Source organism: Somniosus microcephalus, chromosome 30, assembly GCF_052327205.1.
Source record: "Somniosus microcephalus isolate GS21.2 chromosome 30, FLI_Smic_1.0, whole genome shotgun sequence".
Taxonomy (NCBI): domain Eukaryota; kingdom Metazoa; phylum Chordata; class Chondrichthyes; order Squaliformes; family Somniosidae; genus Somniosus; species Somniosus microcephalus.
In genome coordinates this window covers 34263855-34290103 of record NC_141016.1, presented here as the reverse complement: position 1 = coordinate 34290103, position 26249 = coordinate 34263855, and the positions used below count along the sequence as shown (strand labels likewise).

Sequence of the window (26249 nt, the reverse complement as noted above, 5' to 3'; positions counted from 1 at the left end):
TTAATTTCCCGGACGGACTATTTTAGAACAATTCTCCCACAAGTAAGTACACAGAGGTGCACAGGACCGGGAATACCTGGATATCTGGAGCTTCTGCTGCTCCTGGATATTTCACAGCCCTCGGTTCGAATTTCCTCAGGTCTTTATCCATGTCACCCTTGAATTTGCCGAATCTGATTACTGCATATCTCGCGATTCAGTTTCAGTCCGCTCACTACTCAGCACTCTGAAAGTTCCGTCCTTGTGAGTGAGTTAAACGCCTAAACTGCCCACAATAATAAGACACGCCCTCTCGTTTGTGACAGAAAAATTTTGATTTAAATTCATCAACATTTGACCGTCTCAGTGCTGATTCTATTGCGGCCTCTGGATTAAATTGTCAACGTTCAAATGAAAAACACAGAATAGATAGGACAATCTAAAAACATTCATAATATACACGGCGATAAGACAGGAATTGATAACACCAACATTTCCCCTCCCATGTTGACACAATGAAGCCAGTGTTTAAGGTCTGTCGCACCTGACTAAATAAACAGGACAATCGGATTATTGATGAGATTACAGAAACTCTCACCACATTTTAATATAAAGCGCATTAAATTCTCACTGTTTATTTCAATATAATTTGCAGGAAGTGCCAAGCCCAGACTGGTGAATGGAAACAGTCCCTGTGCTGGGAGACTGGAGATTTACGGGAGTGGAACCTGGAGCACAGTTTGCGGTGATGGGTCCTGGTTCTTACCGAATGCGGAAGCTGTTTGTAACAAGCTGGGCTGTGGCTCTGCAGTAGCAGCGCCGCTTGATGCTCACTTTGGAGAAGGATCAGGGCCTGTTATTGGTCCGCCTGGCTGTGGACACCAGCAGGATGTTGGAGTAATCTGTTCAGGTAAAAACTGATTGTTATGGAAACATACGGGTTACCAACAAGTAGCGTGCGGCTGCCTCGCGACAGATTATAAATATTCACATCTTGATAAAGGAGAGGGTGTTAAACACTGTTTAGTATTACCTTTCTTCCCTTTCGGGGGAAGAGACAGAATGGTCCACAAATGACCGTCATAATTCACTGCTGACATTGGCTGCCTTGGCCAGTCAGAAGTTAGTTGTTATTTTTCAATCCTATTGCTTTGACTGGGCAGTACAGAGCTGACAAGGGGTAAACATTTGCTGCACCTTATGCTGAGCGGTCTCACTGCTCCTGTTAATGTTTGGGCTGGCGCTGCACCTTGTGCTGAGCGGACTCATTGCACCTGTTAATGTTTGGGCTGGCGCTGCACCTTGTGCTGAGCGGTCTCACTGCTCCTGTTAATGTTTGGGCTGGCGCTGCACCTTGTGCTGAGCGGACTCACTGCACCTGTTAATGTTTGGGCTGGTGCTGCACCTTGTGCTGAGCGGACTCACTGCACCTGTTAATGTTTGGGCTGGTGCTGCACCTTGTGCTGAGTGGACTCAGTGCACCTGTTAATGTTTGGGCTGGTGCTGCACCTTGTGCTGAGCGGACTCAGTGCACCTGTTAATGTTTGGGCTGGCGCTGCACCTTGTGCTGAGCGGTCTCAGTGCCTCTCAGTAAATCTCCTGTTGACTGGGATTTCACTGCACCTCCTGCTGAATGGCTTTTCGTTGCATTTCATATTGAGTCGCTTTCACTGCACCAGCTGTTGAGTGGACAGTCAATGCTCCAGTGGTGATTGTGGATTCACCTCACGCTCCAATCAAAATTGTACCTTTGAGGCAGAAATTCCGATCATTATGGTTGTGTACGCACCCGTAGGGACATCGGAAATGCCGGTTTCAGGAATGCACTGCGCATGCGCTGGAAACCGGCATTTCCGATCTGTGAAGAAAGCTCACGAGATCCTCCGCCTGCCCTGGAGCTGGGCCTCTGCAGGTGGAGAATTCCGCCCTTTGGAGACCCTCCGCCTGCAGAAAGCACTTACAATTCTTCCACCTGTAAAAGCATTTATCTTTTTAAATACTTTAAAGAAAGATAAGTTTATTTTTAGTCCCGTTAAAGGCTTTAATTATTTTGTTCAAAAATTAAAATTTTTGTTTGAAGCATTTAATTTAAGTAATTTATAGTCATTTTAAAAATGTGATGTTTTTAAAAAATGTATTTGAAATTTTTCTAATGTTATGGGTCTGATCTCTATTCATAGATTTGGCTGGTCTTCCTGTCAAATCTATGAATGGAGATTCCCTACTCTGATTGGCTCCCCATGGCCCACGTGATGCCAGGGACGCTGCAAACTACCTGCGCCCCTGGGATACGCGTGCCCTGCACACCGGCAGTTTGAAGAGGCACAGCAACGGAAATCTGCGCCTCCCGGGAGCCCTCCGGTCCAGGCGTAGATTTTTCCAAATCGCAGCCCTCTGCCCGCGGGAGGTCTGCGAACAGAATTACTGGGCCAGCAATCAAAGTAAGAATAATACAAGTGAGTGGGGCTGTTAACAATCCATGCTGAGACAATTCCAACAATTTATATTCGAGCAATACTTAGCTTGCCCAGATAGGTGGATATTTGTGCACATGGGGAATTACATTATTCCAATTCTATTTCATCCTTCAGGGTTTTCTACACCACAGTATTGTCCTCTGGTCTGTCCACTTACTCCAGATGGAGCCTTTGGGTTTACCATTCATCAAATGTTCGCTCTGTACATTCATACATTTCCTACAACAAATTAATTGTTTCAATGTTCCTTTCTAATTCTAAAACTTCTGAACGAGTGAACACTACTCACCGACTAATGTTCAACGATTATCTAAGGTGGTCGCGGCCCAGAACCTGCTTTCTGTGACAGGGACAGTGAGTAATACAGAGAATCTCCAGATACTAAATTAGAGATTCAATTTCTCTGGAATAGAGAAACCTGTACATGGGATATTGTTTGAAATGAACCCATGGATAGCTGTATTCAAATTATTTTGTGGGAGCGAAGTTGGTCACAACACCTGGCTGTAGGGAAAGTACAGCATATTTAGGTAAATGATGCTGATCATCAAGAGTAAACACATGCCTAGGTTCAGAAGAAACAGAACCGTGAACAATCATGATACTAAATGCAACAACCAATTATTCAGAAGTGAAGTGGAGAAAAGTAACTGGTGAAAAATGCGTGATCGCGAATCGGGGCCTGTTCCACACTCAGTCCGAATTTCTTTTCCATTGAAGTCGTCTTTCTGTACTTCGGCCCAAGAACAATTGCACCTCCAACAATTCTGCAAAGAGGAATCTAAAGTAATTGCAGATCATGGTAAAAGGGTGGGCACAGAGATTAACAGGAACGCGGAATTGAGTGGAGCAGAACCGCAAAACATAAAAGTGTGAACTGAGTTCAGAAAATGAACATGAAGAGGGCAGAGAAGACAATATTACAATCTAAAGAACTGGTGATTATAAAATAGATGATGCACTAAACGATGACCTCCCCTACCTCTAGTAATTGTTAAGTAACAAAATAATTACAATTAACCATTTCAGTGAAAATAATCTCGAGCGGCTAGAAAAGTATATGGGCTGAAAATTAACAAGTTCCCAGGTCTGGACGGTGTTTATCCAAAGGTGACAGAGGACAGGAATGGCAATGGTGAAGGGCATTATGAGGGATTTGGTTCATTGTAGCCTGAGGAAGTCTCAGAATGCAGTGAGCCCAAGGGATCTGGCCCAGGTGGAATAGAATCAAATATTGACAAAACAGTAAATTAGCAACTCGCAGGTTAAACAGTAAATGCGGCGTCAAATATATGATAGTTTCGGTACAGAATAGACAAATTCCCACCAGGGGGAAAGGACGGTCATGCAGAGCTCGAGTTCCCTGGATGTCTAAATATATAGAGCTTAAAATTAAACAGAAAAGCTAAGTTTATGATAAGTGTCAGCTTCGTAATTCAATAGAGAACCAAGCTGAATATAAAAAGCACAGGGTGAACTGAAAAGAAATTAAGAGGGTAAAAGCGAATTTATGGGTATAGATTAGCGTGTAACATCAAAGGGGAACCAAATGTCTTTTATAAACATATAAATAGTAAAAGGGTAGTCAAAGGAAATGTGGAGCCAAGTGGGCACCAGCAAGGAAATCTTCTCGTGGAGCCAGCCGGCATGGCTGAGGTACAAAACGAGTACATTGCCTCTACCTTTACTGAGAATAGGACGCAGCCATTGTCCCATTAAAGGAGGAGGTATTAGACACATGGGATAGGAGTAAAAATAGATAAAGTGGAAATATTTAAAAAGCTGGCACTGCTCAAAGTAGAAAAGTTACCTGGTCTGCAAGGAATGCATCCTAGGTTGTTGAGGGAAGTAAGGTTGAAAATTGCAGAGGCTCTGGCCACAGTCTCCCAATCCTCCTCAGATATGGAAGTGATACCAGTTGACTTGGTGATTGCAAATGTTTCACCCCTGTGCAAAAAAGGGGCGAGGGGTAAACCTGTCAACTACAGCCCAGTCAGCCTAATGTCAGTGGTGGGGAAACATTTAGAGATAATAATTCGGGTCAATATTTATTGGCACTTAAAAAATATTGGTTACTAAAAGAAAGCCGGCACGGGTTTCTTAAAGCCAAATCGTGTTTGACTAACTTGATTGAGTTCTTTCATGAAGTACCGGAGACAGTAGATGAGAGTAGTACTGCTGGTATTGTTTATATGGACTTTCAAAAGGCGTTTGACAAAGAACTACATGATATATTTAGCAGCAAAATTGAAGCCGATGGGATTAAAAGGGCAGCGGCTACGTGGAAACGAAATTGGCTAAGGGACAGAAAGCAGAGATTAGTTGTGAACGGATAGTTTTCAGCCTGGAGGGAAGAGTGCAGTGGTGTCACCCAGTGATCGAAATTCGGGCCACTGCTCTTTTTGATCTATATAAATGACGAGGACTTGGGCATAGAGGGCATCATTTCAGAGTTTGCAGATTCCATCATCTGACGGAAATGTATCAAACAGTGACGAGGATAGTAACAGATTTCAGGAGGACAAAGACAGACAGGTGGAATGGGCAGACAGATGGCCGCTGATGTTTAATGCAGAGAAGCGTGAAGGGATTGGTTTGGCGGGAGGAATGAGGAGAGGCGATATAAACTAAATGATACAATTTAAAGGGGTTGCAAAACAGAGAGAACTGAAGTGTACGTACACAAATCTTTAAAGATGGCAGGACAATTTGAGAATGCTGTTAAAATGGCTTAGGAGATCCATGACTTTATAAATAGAGTCATAGAGTACAAAAGCAAGGACGTAATTTTAAACATTTATAAAACACTAGTTAAGTCCCAGCTGGAATATTGTGGCCAATTCTGGACACCACACTTTAGGAAAGATGTGAAGTCTTTAGGAAAGGTGCAGAGGGGATTTAATGGTATGATACCAGGGGTGAAAAACTTCAGTTACCTGGAGAAACTGGGTTGTTCTCTTTAGAGCACAGAAGGTTAAGTTGGGGGGGGGGTGGTGGATCTTCTGATGGAAGGTCATCAACTTGAAACGTTAACTCTGTTTCCCTCCCACAGGTGCTGCCTGATCTGATGAGTATTTCCAACATTTTCTGTTTTTATTTCAGATTTCCATTTTGCTTTAGTATTAATGTTAAGGGGAGATTTGATATAGGTGATTAAAATCAGGTAGGGATCCGATAGAGTTAATAAAGATGAAATTTTTCAGTGGCACAATGCTGGGTAGCCAGAGGACAAAGATTTATGGTAATTGGCAAAATAACCTGAGGCGAAATGAGGAGAAATGTTTATGCAGCGAGTTGTTATGATCTGGAATGCACTGCTGGGAAGGGTGGTGGAAGCAGATTCAAGAATAACTTTCAAAAGGGCATTGGAGAAATACTTGAAGTGCAAAAGTATTGCAGAGCTATTGAGAAATGACAGGGGACTGGGACTAATTAGATAGCTCCTTCAAAGTGCTGGCACAGGCAGGATGGAACGAATGGCCTCCAACTGTGCTGTATCATTCTCTGATTCTGTGATTCTGAGTTATGTGTGATTGAATTTTTGAGCAGGTCCTTAACAAGGAGGTCAGGGGAATGTCTTTGGATGGTGCCTTTATGGCATTAGATAAGGTTCTGCAAAAGCGATTATGAGCATAAATAAAAGTGCCCGTGATTGAAGGTTACCTTTTAACATGGTCTAGTAATTGTTTTGGTGGTAGGGCACAGGGAGTACAGATAAAGTGAAAACTTTGATTGGCGGGACAAGGCAAGTAATGTTCTTCACGGATCTGTATGTGGGCTCAGCTTTTCACCATATTAAGTAATGACTTGGATGATGGAACAGAAAGTTGTATACCCAATTTTGCAGATTATTCTAAGTTGGGAGGCACAGTAAGTTGTGCAGACGGGATCAGAAAGTTACAACGGGGCACAAACAGATCAAGTGAGTGGGCGAGTCCGTGGCAGGTGGAATTCATTGTAGGCAAGTGTGAAGTCATTCATTTTGGATCCAAGAAAGACCAATCGGTATATTTTCTTAATGGTGGGAGACTAGGAACTGTGGAGGAGCAAATGGGATTGTGTGCCCCGGCAAACAAATCACTAACAGCTATGCGCAGGTATAACAATAATGAAAAAGGCTACTGAAATATCAGGCTTGATAGCAAGCAGGCTGGAATACAAATGAGAGGGAGTGTTGCTTGATTGTACAGAGCCTTGGTCAAACCCCACCTGGAGTACAACGTTCAGTCATGGGCACTAAACATCAGGAAGGATATATTTGTCTCTGAGAGGGCGCTGCGCAGATTCACCAGAATGAAACCAGGGCTAAAAGCATTAAATTATGAGGACAGGTTTCATAAATTTGCTTTGTATAACATTGAGCTTAGAAAGTTCAGGGGTTATGTAATTGAGATATTTAAAGTGATACAAAAAATTGGATGAGTAGATACCAAGAAAGTATTTCCTCTGGTGTGGGAATCTAGAACTAGGGCACAATCTTAAAGTTAGAGCTCGGCCTTTCAGGCGTGAGATCAGGAAGCACGTTGACATATAAAAACGGTAGCAGAAATCAGGAATTCCCTCCCCCAAAAGACAGGTGTAAATTTCGAGGCTGAGATCGATAGATTTTTGGTAGGTAAATGCATCAAGTGATCTGGAGTGAAGGCAGGAACATGGAGTTGAGGTCCAGATCAGCCATGACCTAATTGAATGGAGGAACAGGCTCAGGGGCTGAATGGTCTACTCCTGTATCTATATTCCTGGTTTTATTAATAGTAGGAACGCAGCAGTAGCAATACTAGTGCTAAAAGCTGTAGTATCAGTGAACTCATTAGCAGTAATAATGGTAGTTGTAGTAGTGGTATCAGTAGCAAGACTAGTATAATAGTAATACTAGCATTAATAGTGGTAGTAACAGTCGTTGTAATGGTGATAATAGTTGTAGAAGTAATAATAGTCATGGTGATAGGAGTAATAGTTTTTATTAAGCTGTAAACAGATGAGATGTGAATCCAGCTTAAAATATTTTTCCGACGTTATTTTAATTCATCAATATAAAATTAATATATTAATATTTAGTTCACAGAGATCTCAGACTGGTATCCGGGGACACCGGGTGCTCCGGCCGGGTGGAAGTGCTACACAGAGGGCAGTGGGGGACGCTGTGTGATGTTTACTTCGGTTTAGAAGACGCCAGCGTGGTCTGTGAGCACCTTCAGTGCGGGGCAGTCACCGCAACCCCGGGAGCAGCTCACTTTGGGGAGGGAACCGGCCCAGTGTGGAAGGAGAACTACAGGTGCCGGGGGAACGAGTCCCGATTGTGGGATTGTCCGGTTTCATCCTGGGATCAGTTTAACTGCTCACATGGAAATGACACCAGTGTCATCTGCTCGGGTGAGTCAACTCAGTGTATTGAACTGTAGATGTTTCCATTGCCACTGAGCGAGTCTGGGTTCTGTTTGTCGGTCGATTTGTCTCGTGAATTAGTAATGAGCCAAAGGTTTCAATGCAGCACAAGTGCAGCTGTCCTTAGCCCGCCAGTACACTTCACACCTAATCTCAGCTGCCTTTTGTCTCCACGGGCCCATTACCATCTCATATGACTTCTAATACCTTTTATTGTCTCCTTTTCTTCTTTTGTTCGATCGCAGCTTTGCCTTCGATGTTTTTTTCTTTCCAGTTTTGAAGAAGGGTTTCAACCCGAAACGTCAACTCAAATTTCCCTCCACGGATGCTGCCTGACCTGCTGAGTTTTTCCAGCATTCTCTGTTGTTATTTTGTAATCAGTGACTGTCTCGTGTTGCGGTGTTTATCTCTGTCCGGGTGAATCCAGAGCATTACCCAGAATGCACCACCCAGAGCCGCTGGCAGAAACCTTCAAACAGCAAAACGGGGATCGCTGCTGCCCAATGGAAATGCTGCACCTGTATTTTATTATTTATATTATTCATTCACGGGATGTGGACCTCGCCCCAGGACCAGCAGTTATAACCCATCAATCTTCCCCCTTTCCCGCCGTTAGAGCAGTGACTATAAATCAAATATACTTGATTTGCTGCGAAATAGTTTGAAACGCTCAATCAATTTAAACTTTTCTCTGTTTCACTCCATATTGGATAAGATGAACTGTGAGCAGCCGAGACTCATGCTAAGCCCGTGCTTCTGCCTTTGATCACAGCTCATATCAATAGCCGGCCTGGGCCGCCCGCTCCCAGTTTGTTTTTAACCCCTTTCCCCAGATTAGCCTCCGGAAGCTGCTCGGCGTCTCTCTAAACTCAATTCACTGAGAAAAGGTAATGGGGGAGAGGATCTGCCTACAAGTCTTGTGGGTAATTATTACAGGAATTTAATCATTAAAATTTATAATAACTGTCCGGGTGAGAGTTAGTTAATTATGGGATATTTTGGCTCAGTTTAACCGTTGTTTCAGTTTCCAAACTTAATTTTTCTGGTTATAGTTTCTAAGGGCTCTGTTGTGTAGTGGGGAGTCCTAGTAAACAAGGGCCCTTGAGTATATCATTCAATTTTCTTTTAATTAGTGGTATTCATTTGAATTAATTTAATTTGAATTAAAAAAGGGTCATTCATGGCAGCACAGCTCGGCCCCGTGGCATGCTCCTCCTGCACTATGTGGGAATCAGGGACACTTCCTGTGTTACTGATGACCATGTGTGCGGGAAGTGTATCCAGCTGCAGCTACTGACAGACCGCATTGTAGCGCTGGAGCTGCAATGGATACATACTGGAGCATTCACGATGCTGAGGACATAGTGGATAGCATGTTCAGGGAGTTGGTCACACCGCAGGTAAAGGCTGCACAAGCAGGAAGCGAATGGGTGACCGCCAGGCAGAGTAGTAGGCGCAGGCAGGTAGGGCAGGGGTCCCCTGTGGCCATTCCTCTCTCAAACAGATTAACCACTTTTGATATTGTTGAGGGAGTTGGCATATCGGGGGAAGGCAGAAGTAGCCAACTTCCTGGCAGCACGGGTGGATCTGCTGCACAGGATGGGAGGAAAAAGAGTGGGAGAGCTACAGTAATAGTGGATTCTATTGTAAGGGGAATAGATAGGCATTTCTGCGACCGCAAATGGGGCTCCAGGATGGTATGTTGCCTCCCTGGTGCAAGGGTCAAGGATGTTTCGGGGCGGCTGCAGGGCATCCTGGAGGGGGAGGGTGAACAGCCAGCTGTACTGGTGCATATAGGTATCAACGCTATAGGTAAAAAACGGGATGAGGTCCTAAAAGCTGAATATAGGGAGTTAGGAGGTAAATTTAAATATAGGACCTCAAAGCTAGTAATCTCAGGATTGCTACCAGTGCCACGTGCTAGTCAGAGTAGAAACATAAGGATATTTCAGATGAATACGTGGCTAGAGGAATGGTGCAAGGGGGAGTGATTCAAATTCCTGGGACATTGGAACCGGTTCTGCATGAGGTGGAACCAGTACAAACTGGACAGTTTGCACCTGGGCAGGACAAGGACCGATGTTCTAGGGGCAGTGTTTGCTAGTGCTGTTGGGGAGGGTTTAAACTAAAATGTCAGGGTGTTGCGAACCTGTGCAGGGAGACAGAGGAAAGGGAAGCAACGATAGAAGCAAACCAGGAAGGAGAAAAGCAAAAGTGGAAGGCAGAGAAATCAAGTGTGCAAATCAGACAGGGCCACAGTAAATAATAATTCTAAAAGGACTAAGAGTGTTAAAAAACAAGCCTGAAGGCTTTGTGTCTTAATGCGAGGAGCATTCATAATAAAGTGGATGAATTAGCTGCATAAATAGATGTAAACCGATAAGATATAATTGGGATTACGGAGACATGGCTCCAGGGTGACCAAGGCTGGGAATTCAACATCCAGGGGTATTCAATATTCAGGAAGGACAGGCAAAAAGGAAAAGGAGGTTGTGTAGCATTGCTGGTTAAAGTGGAGATTAACAAAATAGTAAGGAAGGATATTAGCTCTGATGATGTGGGATCTGTATAGGTGGAGTGGAGAAATACCAAGGGGCAGAAAACGTTAGTGGGAGTTGTATAGAGACCCCCAAACAGCAATGCTGAGGTTGGGGATGGCATTAAACAGGAAATTAGAGATGCGTGCAATAAGGGCACAGCAGTTATCATGGTTGACTTTAATCTAGATATAGATTGGGATAACCAAATTAGTAACAAAATTGTGGAGGCGGAATTCCTAGAGTGTATACGAGATGGTTTCCTGGACCAACATGTCGAGGAACCAACTAGAGATCAGGCCATCTTAGACTGGATATCAGGTAATGAGGAAGGATTGATTAGCAATTTTGTTGTGCGAGGCTCCTTGGGGAGGAGCGATCATAATATGATAGTTTTTCATTTAAGATGGAGAGTGAAATAGTTGACACAGAGACTAGGGTCCTGAATTTAAATAAAGGAAACTACGATGGTATGATGCGCGAACTGGCTAGGATTGATTGGGGAACGTTTCTTAACGGGTTGACGGTGGAGAGGCAATGGCAAACATTTAAAGATCGCATGGATGAAGTATAGAATTTGTTCATCACTGTCTGGCATAAAAATAAAACAAAAAAGGTGGTGCAACCATGGCTAACAAGGGAAATTAGGGATAGCATAAGATCCAAGGAGAGGACATATACATTGGCAAGAAAAAGCAGCAAATATGAGGATTGGGAGCATTTTAGGATTCACCAAAGGAGGACAAAGGTGAGAAGTAAGAGGAAGGCAATATAATATGAGAGTAAGCTTTCAGGGAACATAAAAACTGACTGTAAAAGCTTCTATAGATATGTAAAGAGAAAAAGATTGGTGAAGTCAAGCATAGGTCCTTTGCAGTCAGAACCAGGCGAATTTATAATGCAGAACAAATAAATGGCTGAACAATTAAATACATACTTTGGTTCTGTCTTCACAAAGGAGGACACAAATAACATCCCTGAGATGTCGAGGAAAATAGGGTCGAATGAGAGGGAGGAACTGAATGAAATCAGTATTTGTAGGGAAATGGTATTAGGGAAATTGATGTGATTGAAGGCCGATAAATCCCCAGGGCCTGATAATCTACATCCTAGGGTAATTAAGGAAGTAGCCCAGAAATAGTAGATGCATTGCTGATCATCTTCCAAAATTCTATAGACTCTGGCACAGTTCCTGAAGATTGGAGGGTAGCTAATGTAACCCCACTATTTAATAAAGGTGGTAGAGCGAAAACCGAGAATTATAGACCAGTAAGCCTGACATCAGTAGTGCGCAAAATGCTCGAGTCCATTATAAAAGATGTAATAGCAGAGCACTTGGTAAACAGTGACAGGACTGGACAAAGTCAACATGGATTTACAAAAGGTAAATCGTGCTTGACTAATCTACTGGAATTTTTTTGAGGATATAACTGGTAGAATAGATAAGGGAGAACCAGTGGATGTGGTGTATTGGAGTTTCAGCAGGCTTTCGATAAGGACCTGCATAAGAGGTTAACGTGTAAAGTTAAAGCACATGGGATTGGGGGTAAGTTTCTGACATGGATAGAGAACTGGTTGGCAGACAGGAAGCAAAGAGTTGGAATAAATGGGTCTTTTTCTGAGTGGCAGGCAGTGACTAGTCGGGTACCGCAGGGATCGGTGCTAGGACCCCAGCTAATCACAATATATATTCATGATCTAGACGAGGGAACTAGATGTAATATCTCCAAGTTTGCAGACGACACATAGCTGGGTGGGCGTGTGTCCTGTGAGGAGGATGCCGAGAAACTCCAGTATGATTTGGACAGGTTGAGTTATTGGGGAGATGCATGGCAGATGCAGTATAATGTGGATAAATGCGAGGTTGTCCACTTTGGTGGCAAAAACAGGAAGGCAGATTATTATCTGAACAACAATAGATTGGGAGAAGGGGAAGTGCAACGAGACCTGGGTGTCCTTGTGCACCAGTCGCTGAAGGTAAGCATGCAGGTGCAGCAGGCGGTTAAGAAGGCAAATGGTATGTTGGCCTTCATAGCAAGAGGATTCGAGAACAGGAGCAAGGATGTCTTGCTGCAGTTGTACAGGGCCTTGGTGAGGCCACACCTTGAGTATTGTGTGCAGTTTTGGTCGCCTTATCTGAGGAAGGATGTTCTTGCCATGGAGGGAGAGCAATGAAGATACACCAGACTGATACCTGGGATGACAGGAATGACGTATCAGGAGAGATTGTGTCGATTGGGCTTATATTCGCTGGAGTTCAGAAGAATTAGAGGGGATATCATTGAAAATTACAAAATTCTAACAGGACTAGACAGACTAGATGCAGGAAGGATGTTCCCAATGGCGGGGGTGTCCAGAACCAGAGGACACAGTCTAAGGATAAGGGGTAAGCCATTTAGGACAGAGATGAGGAGCAATTTCTTCACCCAGAGAGTGGTGAACCTGTGGAATTCTCTACTACTAGAAAAGGTAGTTGAGGCCAATTCACTAAATATATTCAAGAAGGATTTAGATATATTTTTAAGGCTAAAGGGATCAAGGGCTATGGGGAGAAAGCAGAGACAGGATACTGAGTTTGGATGATCAGCCATGATGTCATTGAATGGCGGAGCAGGCTCGGGGTGCCGAATGGCCTACTCCTGCTCCTATCTTCTACGTTTCTATGTTTCTGTGTTGCTCTCAATGTGTTTCTTTTTGTAGATGAAGGTTGGCCGCCGAGACTGACTAATGGGGGAAGCCGCTGTGACGGGCGAGTGGAGATTTACTACAACGGCAGCTGGGGGAGAGTGCGGGACAACCTCTGGGACCTAAACGATGCCAACGTGGTCTGCAGACAGCTGGGCTGCGGCTCTGCGATAGCCGCTTATAACTCTTCAAAGTACGGAGAGAGTGAAGGGCCCGTGTGGGTGAATGATGTCCAGTGTGAAGGAAACGAGTCTCAGCTCCGGAACTGCAGCTCATTCACATTGAATCCATCTCTCAATGACAGCATCGGCGTAGGGGTCCTGTGTTCAGGTGAACAAATGGTTCAATTTTACAGAACCATCAAGGGGAATATCTAATCTGCTGAGAAAAGTGGTAATATTGGTCACTTGTTCCTCGGTGTCTCTACACCAGTTATTTAACTCAGTGGGTGAGAGCAAAGCGAGAGGACACGGGCTGAAGGGAGAAACATCAACAACGATAAGTTGCATTGATTTGCTCCTTTAACAAAGACAAACGTCGCAAGGCGTTTCCCAAGAGCGCAATCAGACTGGAAACTGACACAGAGCCCAACAAGGAGATTTTAGAAAGGGTGTCTAAAAGCTTGGTCAGAGGGTAGATTTCAAGAGGGCGGCTTAAAGGTGGACAGGCTGAGATGTTTAGGGACGGATCACGTGGTTGCAAATCAGCTCCATTGTGCAGCATATCAGTGTAGACAGATGAGCTGGAGTTATACTGGGGTAGGTTTCAGTGTACTGTGTAGAAACGAAATGAACATGGGCTAAACATAAATGAAGTAGGAGATGAGAGTAAATGTCAAGCAAGGTAATGAATACGGGTGACAAAACCTAACAAGGAGCAGATACAATTATAGAACATGAGCATAAAATGACTTAAAAATAGAGGAAGTGAAACGATTAGTAAAAACACGTTCAATTGCCTGAACAACAATGTGCACAAGATTCGAAAAAAATGAGGGAACTGGAGACAATGAATCCCAGCAGCCAGAGGTAGCAGGAATATCTTAAACATTTCTCTGCTGTGCATTCTATATAATATGGAAGAGTAGACAGATGTTCAGTTGTATAGTTTCATTTATCTGTCACAGCCGCTTTAAAAGGTCAGAATTTTTCGGCTGGAGAGGATACAATGGGTTGGATTGAGTGATGAGGTTCATGTGTATTGGAAGTATAATCCTCCTGTATTGTTCTCCAACAGGACACGTGCAGTTAAGGCTGTCCGCCGGTGGAAGCCCATGTGCTGGGCGAGTGGAGGTTTATTACAATGGGACCTGGGGTTCAGTTTGTGATGATTCCTGGGACCTGGCCGACGCTAACGTGGTTTGCAAACAGCTGGGTTGCGGAAATGCATTGGACGTGGAACTTCCTGCTGCTTGTGGACCAGGCTCAGGCCCAGTTTGGTTGGATGAACTGAACTGTTCGGGTGACGAATCTTTTCTGTGGGAATGTCCCTCAGCACCGTGGGGTAACCACGACTGTGCTCATAAAGAAGATGTAAGGATGATGTGTTCAGGTAAGGGCGCTTTCAACCTGCTCATTTTCTGCAGTGTTATTAGCAATGCTTCAGACAGGAGATATTACAGAGAATGACATAGAACATAAGAAGTAGGAGCAGGACTAGGCCATACGGCCCCTCGGGCCTGCTCCTCCATTCAATAGGATCATGGCTGATCCGAACCTAGACTCACGTCCACTTCCCTGCCCACTCCCCATAACCGTTAATACCCTTATCAGCTAGGAAACTGTCTATCTCCGTTTCAAATTTATTTAATGTCGCAGCTTCCACAGCTCTCTGAGGTAGCAAATTCCATAGATTTACTACCCTCTGAGTGAAGAAGTTTCTCCTCATCTCAGTTTTGAAACAGCAGCCCCTTATTCTAAGATTATGCCCCCTAGTTCTCGTCTCACCCATCAGTGGAAACATCCTCCCCGCATCCACCTGTTCAATCCCCCTCAGAATCTTATATGTTTCAATAAGATCACCTCTCATTCTTCTAAACTCCAATGAGTATAGGCCCAATCTGCTCAACCTTTCGTCATACATCAACTACTTCATCCCAGGAATCAACCTAGTGAACCTTCTCTGCACTGCCTCCAATGCAAGTATATCCTTCCTTAAATATGGAGACCAAAACTGTACGCAGTACTCCAGGTGCGGTCTCACCAGTGCCCTGTAAAGTTGCATCAAAACTTCCCTACTTTTATGCTCCATACCCCTTGCAAAAAAGATCAACATTCCATTTGTCTTCCTAGTTACTTGCTATACCTGCATGCTAACCTGTTGTGTTTCATGTACTCGGACCCCAAGATCCCTTTGTACCGCAGCATTTTGTAGTCTCACTGCATTTAAATAATAACTTGATTTTTCATTCTTCGTTCCAAAGTGGATAACCTCACATTTTCCCACCTTATACCCCATCTGCCAATGTTTTGCCCACTCACTTAACCTCTCTATCTCCCTTTGCAGTCTCTTTGTGTCCTCCTCACAACTTGCTAACCCACCTATCTTTGTATCATCAGAAAACCAACAGTACACTCGGTCCCTTCATCCAAGTCATTAATATAGATTGTGAATAGTTGAGGCTCCAGCACTGATCCCTGTAGCACCCCACTAGTTACGGATTGCCAACTGCAAAATTAGCCATTTATCCCGACACTCTGTTTTCTGTTAGTTAGCCAATCCTCTATCCTTGCCAATATATTACCCCCAGCCCCGTGCGCTCGTATTTTGTGCTGTAACCTTTTATGTGGCAACTTATCGAATGCCTTCTCGAAATCCAAATACATTACATCTACTGGTTTCCCCTTATCCACCCTGTTTTTTCCATCCTCAAAGAACTCTAAACGTTTGTCAAACACGATTTGCCTTTCATAAATCCATGTTGACCCTGCTTGATTGTCTTATGATTTTCTAAATGTCCTGCTATTAACTCCTTAATAATAGATTCCAGCATTTTCCCAACGACAGATGTTAGGCGAACTGGCCTATAGCTTCCTGCTTTCTGTCTCCCACCTTTCTTGAATAATGAAACATTTGCAGTTTTCCAATTCGCTGGGACCTCTCCAGAATCCAGGGAATTTTGGCACATTACAAACAATGCATCTGCTATCTCTGCAGCCACTTCTTTTAAGCCCCTAGAATACAGGCCATCAGGTCCAGGGGATTGTCGGCCTTTAGCCCCATTAGTTTGCCTAGTACTTTTTCTCTAGTGATAGAGATTGATTTACGTTCCTCCATCCCTGTAGCCCCTTGATAATCTATTATCATTGGGGTGTTTTTAGTGTCTTCTACCGTGAAAACTCATCCAAAATAATTATTTAGAGTCTCTACCATTTCTCTATTTCTCATTATTAATTCCCCAGTCTCATCCTCTTAGGGACCAATGTTTATTTTAATTACTCTTTTCCTTTTTATATACCTGTAGATGCTCTTACTGTGTTTTTATATTATTTGCTAGTTTACTCTCATATTTTATCTTCTCCCTTCTTCCAAGGATAATGTGGCCTATGTCTTCCTCGTACCAAAATGCACCACCTCATAGTTACCTATATTAAAATTAATTTGCCAATAAAATGCCCATTCTGCCCGTTTATTAATTCTTCTTGTATTTTGTCGCAGTCCTCCTCAGTATTAACCATACCTCCTAATTTGCTGCCACCTGTAAACTTTAAAATTCTACTTCCGATTCCCAAGTGCAAATTGTTAATGCAAATGATGAGCAGCAGTGGCCCCAACACCGGTCCCTGTGGAAGACCACGTCCCACCTTCCACCAGTCTGAGTAACGACCTTTAACCCCTACTCTCTGTTTTCTGTTTGGTATCCAGCTAGCTATCCATTCTGCTACTTCTCCACTGACTCCACATGCTCTGGCCTTAGTCATGATTCTACAATGTGGTACATTATCGAATGCCTTTAGAAAATCCACGCATATTACACCACCTGCTTTAGTCTCGTCTACTCTTTCTGTAAATTCTTCAAATAATTCAATAACATTGGTCAAGTATGACCTTTCATTTTGACATCCGTGTTCACTCTTCTTTCTTATGTGTTTGGAATGTAGATGTATTTCTGAAATAATTACCAACACCGGTGCAACATGTGTTGTGCAGTATGAACCCAAAGCGGGTTATCAATCGAACCACCTGGATATTTCTTGTTTCATTGACAGAGCACAAAGAGATGCGGCTGGTGAAAGGACAGCATCGCTGTGAGGGAAGAGTGGAAGTGTTCTACAATGGGACCTGGGGAACAGTGTGCTCGGATAAACTGGATCGACATGATGCAGAAGTGATCTGTAAACAGTTACAGTGCGGCCCCCTCATATCTATTGAGTATAACATTCGGTCATTCGGAGCGGGATCCGGACCCATTTGGCTCGATGAGATGGAATGTAAATCACACGAGTCGACCCTTTGGCAGTGTCAGTCAGACCCTTGGGGCGAACACAACTGTCATCACGGGGAGGATGCGGGTGTTGTTTGTTCAGGTAACACAAGGAAACTCTCAATGTGCGGGTGTCATTTCAAACATTGCTGTCCAATACAGTCAGCATATTTCTCTTCTCAACAGAAGCCAAAGTGCCGGAGAGATCCCACAGTTCAAGGGTCTGTGTTCGAGAACCTCGTGCTAAACATGAACATTCACCAGGTGCTTCCTCCTCTTCGTTATACAAACTATCTGACTTGTATTCCAGGCTTCTACTAAATAAATAACAATAAATGATTCTCTTTGATAGACTCGGGACAACTGTTGCGCCTGGTTGGAGGCAACACCAACTGCACCGGGAGAGTGGAGATATTGTCCAATAACAGCTGGGGCACGGTGTGTGATGACTCCTGGGATATGGCCGATGCCAATGTTGTCTGCAGACAGCTGGGTTGCGGCCCCGCTCTATTGGCCGCAGGAGGGGCCGTAATTGCCCAGGGTGCCGGTCTTATCTTGCTGGATGAGGTGAAGTGCACCGGAAGTGAATCCTTTCTGTGCGACTGTCGTTCCTCACCGCCAGGTCAACATGACTGTGATCACAAGGAAGATGCCAGTGTGATTTGTTCCGGTAACATGCCTCATGGATTTCAGAAATTTAAAACAACGTTTATATTTTTAATGTAAAATCCTAATGTTTGAAGTTGATGAAATGTTTGTACAATATATTCCACAGGACTCGATTTGCCTCCTACTGCTTCTCCGTCCACACCTGCAGGTACTTTCCATCAATAGTACTATTATTAGTGGTATTGGTGTTTTTATCATGTTCTTTGTTTTGTTAATTTCTGAAGATAACGTGAGCGCTTTCAAATTGACTGGAACATTTTTAAAATATAAGGCGGACTGTGTCTGTTAAATCTTTCTGCAATCTTGTGATTAGGACAGGGAGGTAAAACCACCTCCATCCCTGTTGCCACCTGCATAACCCTCGGGGTACTTCTAATCTGTGAGCTGATCGCACTGATGGCGGTAATACAGAGAAAGGCAACAAGAAGAGGTGAGGCAGAAATCTTACCGCTGAACTAACGCTTGATCTCCGATCGCTTCATATCCTGGCGAGTCTCCAGTTAATTGCACTTTTCCATACGACGGATATTGGCTCCCGGTTAAGCAGCGCCTTGATTTCAAAATTCTTATCCTTGTTTTCAAATTCCTCGATGGCCTCACCCGTTCTCTGTAATCTCTATTTATTGATTGGTCTGTTATTCTTCCTTTATCCATTGGGTATCCGTTCCACCCCTTCAGTTTCTGGGTCCGGATGCCCAATCTCGAACTCTTTGACAGGGTTCTCCACCTTTTTGAGAAGTGACAGTTTTATAGGACTTTCTGCATTCTCCGGTGATTACTCTACCTCCCAACACAACATTTCCACACATATCTCACCCACCCAACACACTCCTGCTCCGTGTACACAGCAAGGCTCCTCTCACACTGACAGGACATGCCAAAGAACCATCAGCTCCTCACTTGTGCTTCCAAACTGATGCTCTCTGCAGAGATCAGTCAACTTCACCCAGCTTCTCTTCAGCTGAACTCCCCGTGTGGCCCCGTAACCGAGCGACCAACTGGAGTTCATTTCTCCTGATACCCCCTCATCCCGTCTTCCCGAGGTCAATACAACTGGCCGCAGTCTGCTGGAGGTGAACATGTGTCTGTACAGAGACACAGACACACACACGGAATCACACACACAACTAAACTCCTCCACATTCACGCTAACTGATTCTGACCCTTGACTATCACTATATCTGTTATTTGGATTTATTTGCAGATGAATTCCTGTGAAACGCGCGTTGAGTGAATCAAAATGTTAATCTCCCCGCCCTCGCTCCAACAGGTGCTGTCACTCACGGCAGGCAGTCACCTGCTGGTTTGTACCAAGAAATTTATGAAGAGATTGAGAATATTCCACCCGGCGAGGATTCCGCTCAGACCCAGGGTTCAGGTCTGTATTTTCCGTTTGATATCGAATCTTCACTGGAGAAGTGTCACCTCCCCTTAAATACCCCTTTTAATGGTCAATGTACTGACTGGACACGATCAGCAGTCCACTCACTGCCCCCATGTGAAGGAGTCCTATCACAGTGACAGTGTCTCTGTGTCCGTGTGTATAGTGAGAGCAGCAATGGTTTGGGGAAGATTCCCACTGGTCGGTATTTGTCAAAGAACGGGTTTACGGGTTGTTTGTAAATAGCGAGCAGAGACGCTGTTTCCATTTCCCACCGGCTCCACACGGACTCCCTCAGATATCTGAGCCCAGGACTAATAAACCCATCGGCTGATTGTATTCTTTATTTTATATTCACTCAAACATCACCCGAAGTCACAGATCGATACAAAAGTATGGAGGTTATGCCTTAGTAATACAGGGCATTGGTGAGATCACATCTGGAGTACTGTGTACAGTATTGGTCTCCTTATTTAAGGAAGGATGTAAATGCGTTGGAAGCAGTTCAGAGAAGGTTTATTAGACTGATGCCTGGAATGGGCGGGTTGTCTTATGAGGAAAGCTTGGACAGGCTAGGCTTGTATCCACTGGAGTTTAGAAGAGTAAGAGCTGACTTGATTGAAACCTATCTATATATATATATATATATAGGACCAGGACTGCTGCTCCCCACGGGTGAGTACGCATGGGGTACGCACATGTAGGCCCAACGAAAGGGCCGGTTTCGTGCATGCACTGCGAATGCGTGGGAAACCGGAACTTCCGTTCCCTTAAAGGAAGGGATTCACAGGTCGAACGCATGTGCTGGAGTGGCAGCACGTATGCCGTGAACTTCCTTCTTTTTTGCAGGTTTCTCCGGGAGGGTAAGTCTCCAGGAGCTACCCTTTTCCAAAGCAGTCGCAAGGCCTGCTTTAAACAAGGTAAGTGGTGAATTAAGTAAGATTAAAACATTTTTCCACAGGTTTATTATTTTTAAATACTTTAAAGAAAGGTAAGTTTATTTTTAGCCCCGTTAGAAACCGTAATTAATTTTTTCAAAAAATTGAATTCTTGTTTTGGTCCAGACATTCGTGTCGGGGAGCTTCCCGCGGGTGTAAGCCCCCGACCTGCACTTAGCTTGCGTGCCGGCCATTGAGCTGTAGGACCCCGTGGGATTCCGATCCGGGGCCTGGTCCAGCTGCTGGCGCGCAGTGCTTGCGTGTCCCAGGGGCGCAGTTAGTTTGATGCATCCCCTGGGATCACGTGGACCATGGGCAGCCAATCAGAGCAGGGATTGCTCCATTCATAAGTCTTGACAGGAAGTGCTGTCAAGACTTATAAATACTACGGCCCCAAAATAGCACTAAACCTTCAAATAAATTTTTAAAAACTATCACATTTTTTAAATAAAGTAAACTACATGAAATAACTATTCTAAACAATAACTTAAATTTTTGAAAAAAATTATTTTATCTTCTAACGGGGCTAAAAATAAACTTACCTTGCTTTAAAGTATTTAAAAATAATAAACCTGTGGAAAAAATGTTCTAAATTTAATTAATTCACCACTTACCTTGTAAAAAGCAGGCCTTACACCTGCTTTTTACATTTCTAAATTCTGCAGACATACCCTCACGGAAAAAACGGTAAAAAGAAAGCTAAGTTTGATGCGCACGCGCAGCTTCTCCATGCACGCATTCGACCTCTGAACCTCTGCATTCAGAGGAACGGAAGTGGTGGTTTCCCATGCATGCGCAGTGCATTGGGAGTTTGGTCTCCAGATTAGCAGACATCGCGGAGGCGGAGCAGCGAGGCGAGGCCCAGTCGAGGCAGCCGGGAGCAGCAGCGGGTGTTGAGTCGAGTTGGAGCAGTGAGGCGAGGCAGCCTAAACAGGCTCAACAGGCAACATTCCAAAGGGAGGTCAGAATTCAAAAGTGACATCACAGCCAAGCTGGTAGGTGATTGGCTGGTTGGTGAGTACTTTTCCTTCCCTTTGAAAACCTTTATAAGTTGGTAAGTTCAATTAAATAGAGGTGTGATATTCATCATCTAGAATCGGGGCAGAGGGCATTTAAAAATAATAATAATAAATTTAATTAATTACATAGAATGGCAGAGCAGGTGATGTTTTACTGCTGCAATATGTGGGAGCTGGTGGACACCATTGATTCTCACGGTGATCACATTTGCAGTAAGTGTTGGCTGCTCGAGGAACTCTGGCTCCGTGTTGATCAGCTGGAGTCCGAGCTTGAAATACTGCAACACATCAGTGAGGGGGAGTATTACCTGGACTCTGTGTTCCAGGAAGTAGTTACAGCAATGAGATTAACTAATTCAGATGCATTCCGTGGTCAGGAACAGGAGGGTGTGTCTGAGTGAGGCAGGTACGGGGATCCAGGAGGTAGTGTTGGAGGAGCCGCAGCCCTTGCTCTTGTCCAACAGGTTCGAGGCTCTTACTCCCTGTGAGGACAGGATCAGGGACTGCAGGGAGGATGAGCAACCTGGCCACAGCACCGTGGAACGAGGGGCCATTCAAGTGGGGGGGGAGTAAAAAGAAATGTTGTAGTCGTAGGGGATAGTATCATTAGGGGGATATATAGGGTTCTTTGCAGCCGAGAGCAAGAGTCCTGAAGGCTGTGTTGCCTGCCCAGAGCCAGGGTTAAGGACATCTCCTCTGGGCTGGAGAGAAACGTGGAGTGGGAGGGGGAGGATCCGGTTGTCGTGGTCCATGTTGATACCAACAACAGAAATAGGACAAGGAAAGAGGTTCTGCTGAGGGAGTATGAGCAGCTAGGGGCCAAATTATAAAGCAGAACCACAAGGGTAATAATCTCTGGATTACTACTTGAGCCACGAGCAAATTTGGCTAGGGTAAATAAAATCAGAGAGTTAAGTGCGTGGCTCAAAGACTGGTGTGGGAGAAATGGGTTTTGCTTCTTGGGACACTGGCACCAGTACTGGGACGGGAGAGAGCTGTTCCATTGGGATGGACTTCACTTGGCCAGTGCTGGGACTAGAAACCTTGCAAATCGAATAACTAGGGCTGTACAGAGAGCTTTAAACTAATTAGTGGCGGGGCGGTTTCAAAAGAGCAAAAAATAAAAATGTCAGTGGAGAGGGCAATAGAGCAAGGTAGCAGTGGGGGAATTAAAAACCAGAGCGTGTCAGGAAGGGACAGAATGTATAAAGATAAAGGTAGAGTAGTAAAGGGGGCAAAAGCAGGAATAAATTGTCACATAACATATTTAAAAGTTCTTTATCTGCACGCAGCATTTGTAAAAAAAACATGGACGAGTTGATGGTACACATAACTACACATGAGTATGACCTGGTGGCCGTTACAGAAACATGGCTGCAAGGTGACCATGACTGGGAACTAAACATCCAGGGGTATTTGACAATTAGGAAGGACAGACAGGATGGAAAGGGAGGTGGGGTGGCTATGTTAATAAAGGATGGAATCACTGCAATAGTGAGAAATGATATTGTGTAAAAGGATCAGGATAGTGAAACAGTTTGGGTGGAGATAAGGAATAATAAGGGGAAAAAGTCACTAGTGGGCGTAGTCTATAGGCCTCCTAACATTTGCAACTCTGTTGGTCCGAGTATAAATCAGGAAATAGTTGGGGCTTGTAATTAGGGAACAGCTATAATCATGGGGGATTTTAATTTTCATATTGACTGGACAAATCAAATTGGGCAGAGCAGCCTTGAGGAAGAGTTCATAGAGTGCATTAGGGACGGGTTCCTTGAGCAGTATGTAACTGAACCAATCAGGGGGCAGGCAATCTTAGATCTGGTCCTGTGTAATGAGACAGGATTAATTAAAAATGTCCTAGTAAAAGATCCCCTTGGAATGAGTGACCATAACCTGTTTGAATTCCAAATTCAGTTGGAGGGTGAGATTTGGAACTCAAACCAGCGTACTAAGCTTAAATAAAGGAGTCTATGAAGGTATGAGAGCAGAGTTGACTAAAGTGGACTGGGAAAATAGATTAAAGTGTAAGATGGTACATGAGCAGTGGTGTACATTCAAGGAGATATTTCACAACTTTCAAGAAAAATATATTCCAGTGAGGAAAAAGGGGCATAAAAGAAAAGACAGCCATCCGTGGCTATGTAAAGTAGTAAAGGATAGTATCCGACTGAAAACAAGGGCATATAAAGTAGCCAGATCTAGTGGGAGGATAGAAGATGGGGAAGCATTTGAAAGCCAGCAAAGAATAACTAAAAGATTAATTAAGAAAGCGAAGATAGATTATGAAACTAAACTAGCAAAAAATATAAAATCAGATAGCAAGAGTTTCTACAGCTATATAAAAAGAATAAGGGTGGCTGAAGTGAATGTTGCTCCCTTAGAGGTCGAGACCAGAAAATTAGTGGTGGGGAACATGGAGTTGGCAAAAACGCTGAACAAATATTTTGTATCAGTCTTTACAGTAGAGGACACTAAAAATATCCCAACACTGGACAAACAGGGAGCTATAGGGGGCGGAGGAGCAAAACACGATTAAAATCACTAAGGAGGTGGTACTCAGTAAGATAATGGGACTAAAGGCGGATAAATCCCCTGGACCTGATGGCTTGCATCCTAGGGTCTTGAGAGAAGTAACGGTAGGGATTGTGGATGCATTGGTGGTAATTTTCCAAAACTCCCTGGATTCAGGAAATGTCCTTGCAGATTGGAAAACTGCTAATGTAACGCCCTTATTTAAAAAGGGAGGCAGACATAAGGCTGTAAACTATAGACCAGTTAGCCTAACATCTGTGGTTGGTAAAATGTTGGAGTCCATTATTAAGGAAGCAGTAACAGGACATTTGGATAAGCAAAATTTAATCAGACAGAGTCAGCATGGTTTTACGAAGGGGAAGCCATGTTTGACAAATTTTCTCGAATTCTTTGAGGACGTAACAAACAGGGTGGATAAAGGGGAACCAGTGGATGTGGTGTATTTGGACTTCCAAAAGGCATTTGACAAGGTGCCGCAAAAAAGATTACTGCACAAGATAAAAAATCACGGGTTTGGGGGCAATATACTGGCATGGGTGGAAGATTAGCTATCCAACAGAAAATAGAGAGTTGGGATAAATGGTTCATTCTTGGGTTGGCAATCAATAACTAGTGGTTTTCCGCAGGGGTCAGTGCTGGGACCCCAACTCTTTACAATCTATATTAACGATTAGGAGGAAGGGACCGAGTGCAACGTATCCAAGTTTGCCGACGATACAAAGATGGGAGGGAAAGCAGTGAGTGAGGAGGACATAAAAAACCTGCAAAAGGACATAGACAGGCGAAGTGCGTGGGCAAAAAATTGGCAGATGGAATATAATGTTGGAAAGTGTGAGGTTATGCACTTTGGCAGAAAAAATCAAAGAGCAAGTTATTATCTAAATGGAGAGAAACTGCAAAGTGTTACAGTACAAAGGGATCTGGGGGTCCTGGTGCATGAAACACAGAAGGTTAGTATGAAGGTACAGCAGGTAATCAGGAAGGCCAATGGAATCTTGGCTTTTATTGCAAGGGGGATGGAGTATAAAAGCAGGGAAGTCATGCTGCAGTTATACAGGGTACTGGTGACGCCACACCTGGAATACTGCGTACAGTTTTGGTTTCCATATTTAAGAAAAGTTATAATTGCTCTTGAGGCAGTTCACAGAAGGTTCACTCGGTTGATTCCAGAGATGAGGGGGTTGACTTGTGAGGAAAGTTTGAGTAGATTGGGCCTCTACTCATTGGAATTCAGAAGAATGAGAGGCGATCTTATTGAAACATATAAGATTGTGAGGGGGCTTGATTGGGTGGATGCGGTGAGGATTTTTCCATTGATGGGTGAGACTAGAACTAGGGGGCATAATCTTAGAATAAGGGGCTGCTCTTTCAAAACTGAGATGAGGAGAAACTTCTTCACTCAGAGGGTAGTAAATTTATGGAATCTGCTACCTCAGAGTTGTGGAAGCTGTGACATTAAATAAATTTAAAACGGAGATAGACAGTTTCCTAGCTGATAAAGGAATAAGGGGTTACAGGGAGAGGGCAGGGAAGTGGACGTGAGTCAAAGTTCGAATCAGCCATGATCCTATTGAATGGCGGAGCAGGCCCGAGGGGCCGTATGGCCTACTCCTGCTCCTACTTCTTATGTTCTTATGTTATGAAACCGGCACTTCCATTGGGCCTACGAGTGAGTACCCCGTGCATACTCAACCGTGGAGACCCGAATTTCTGGGCCATTATGGCCCAGAAATTGGGGTCAGAGGCTTCCTGCAGTTGCAAGCCTCTGACCTACACTTACCTAGCCTGCCAGCTGTTGTGCTGTGTGCCCGCGTTGTATTCTGATCCTGGGCCTCTTCCAGCTGTTGGCGCACAGTGCTTGTGTATCCCAGGGGTGCAGTTAGTTCAAAGCGTCCCCTGGGGTCACGTGGGCCATGGACAGCCAATCGTAGCAGGGAATTTCTATTCATAGATTTGACAGGAAGACCTGTCAAATCCATGAATACAGTTCAGCCCCAAAACATAACTAAAACTTCAAATACATTTCTTTGAATCAAATTTTTAAAGTAACTATAAATTACATAAAATAACTATTTTAAACAATAAGATCCTGAGGGGTCTGGACAGGGTGGACGTGGAGAGGGTGTTTCCTCTTGTGGGGGAATCGAGAACTAGGGGTCACTGTTTAAAACAGAGATGAGGAGAATTTTGTTTCTCACAGAGGGTCACGAGTCTTTGGAACTCT

At 44.1% G+C, this 26249-nt stretch overlaps 1 protein-coding gene across 1 annotated transcript in view; it reads left to right on the top strand.

The window, feature by feature from the left end:
• Positions 1-26249, top strand: part of LOC147098121 (scavenger receptor cysteine-rich domain-containing protein DMBT1-like) — a 58470-nt gene that overhangs the window by 20009 nt on the left and 12212 nt on the right. The window contains exons 2-11 of the mRNA XM_085970827.1: positions 635-889; positions 7515-7829; positions 13079-13393; positions 14300-14614; positions 17272-17589; positions 17673-17750; positions 17839-18156; positions 18262-18303; positions 18469-18585; positions 19426-19533. Coding sequence (XP_085826953.1) covers positions 635-889; positions 7515-7829; positions 13079-13393; positions 14300-14614; positions 17272-17589; positions 17673-17750; positions 17839-18156; positions 18262-18303; positions 18469-18585; positions 19426-19533 — 2181 coding nt within the window. The remainder of the gene's footprint in view (positions 1-634; positions 890-7514; positions 7830-13078; positions 13394-14299; positions 14615-17271; positions 17590-17672; positions 17751-17838; positions 18157-18261; positions 18304-18468; positions 18586-19425; positions 19534-26249) is intronic.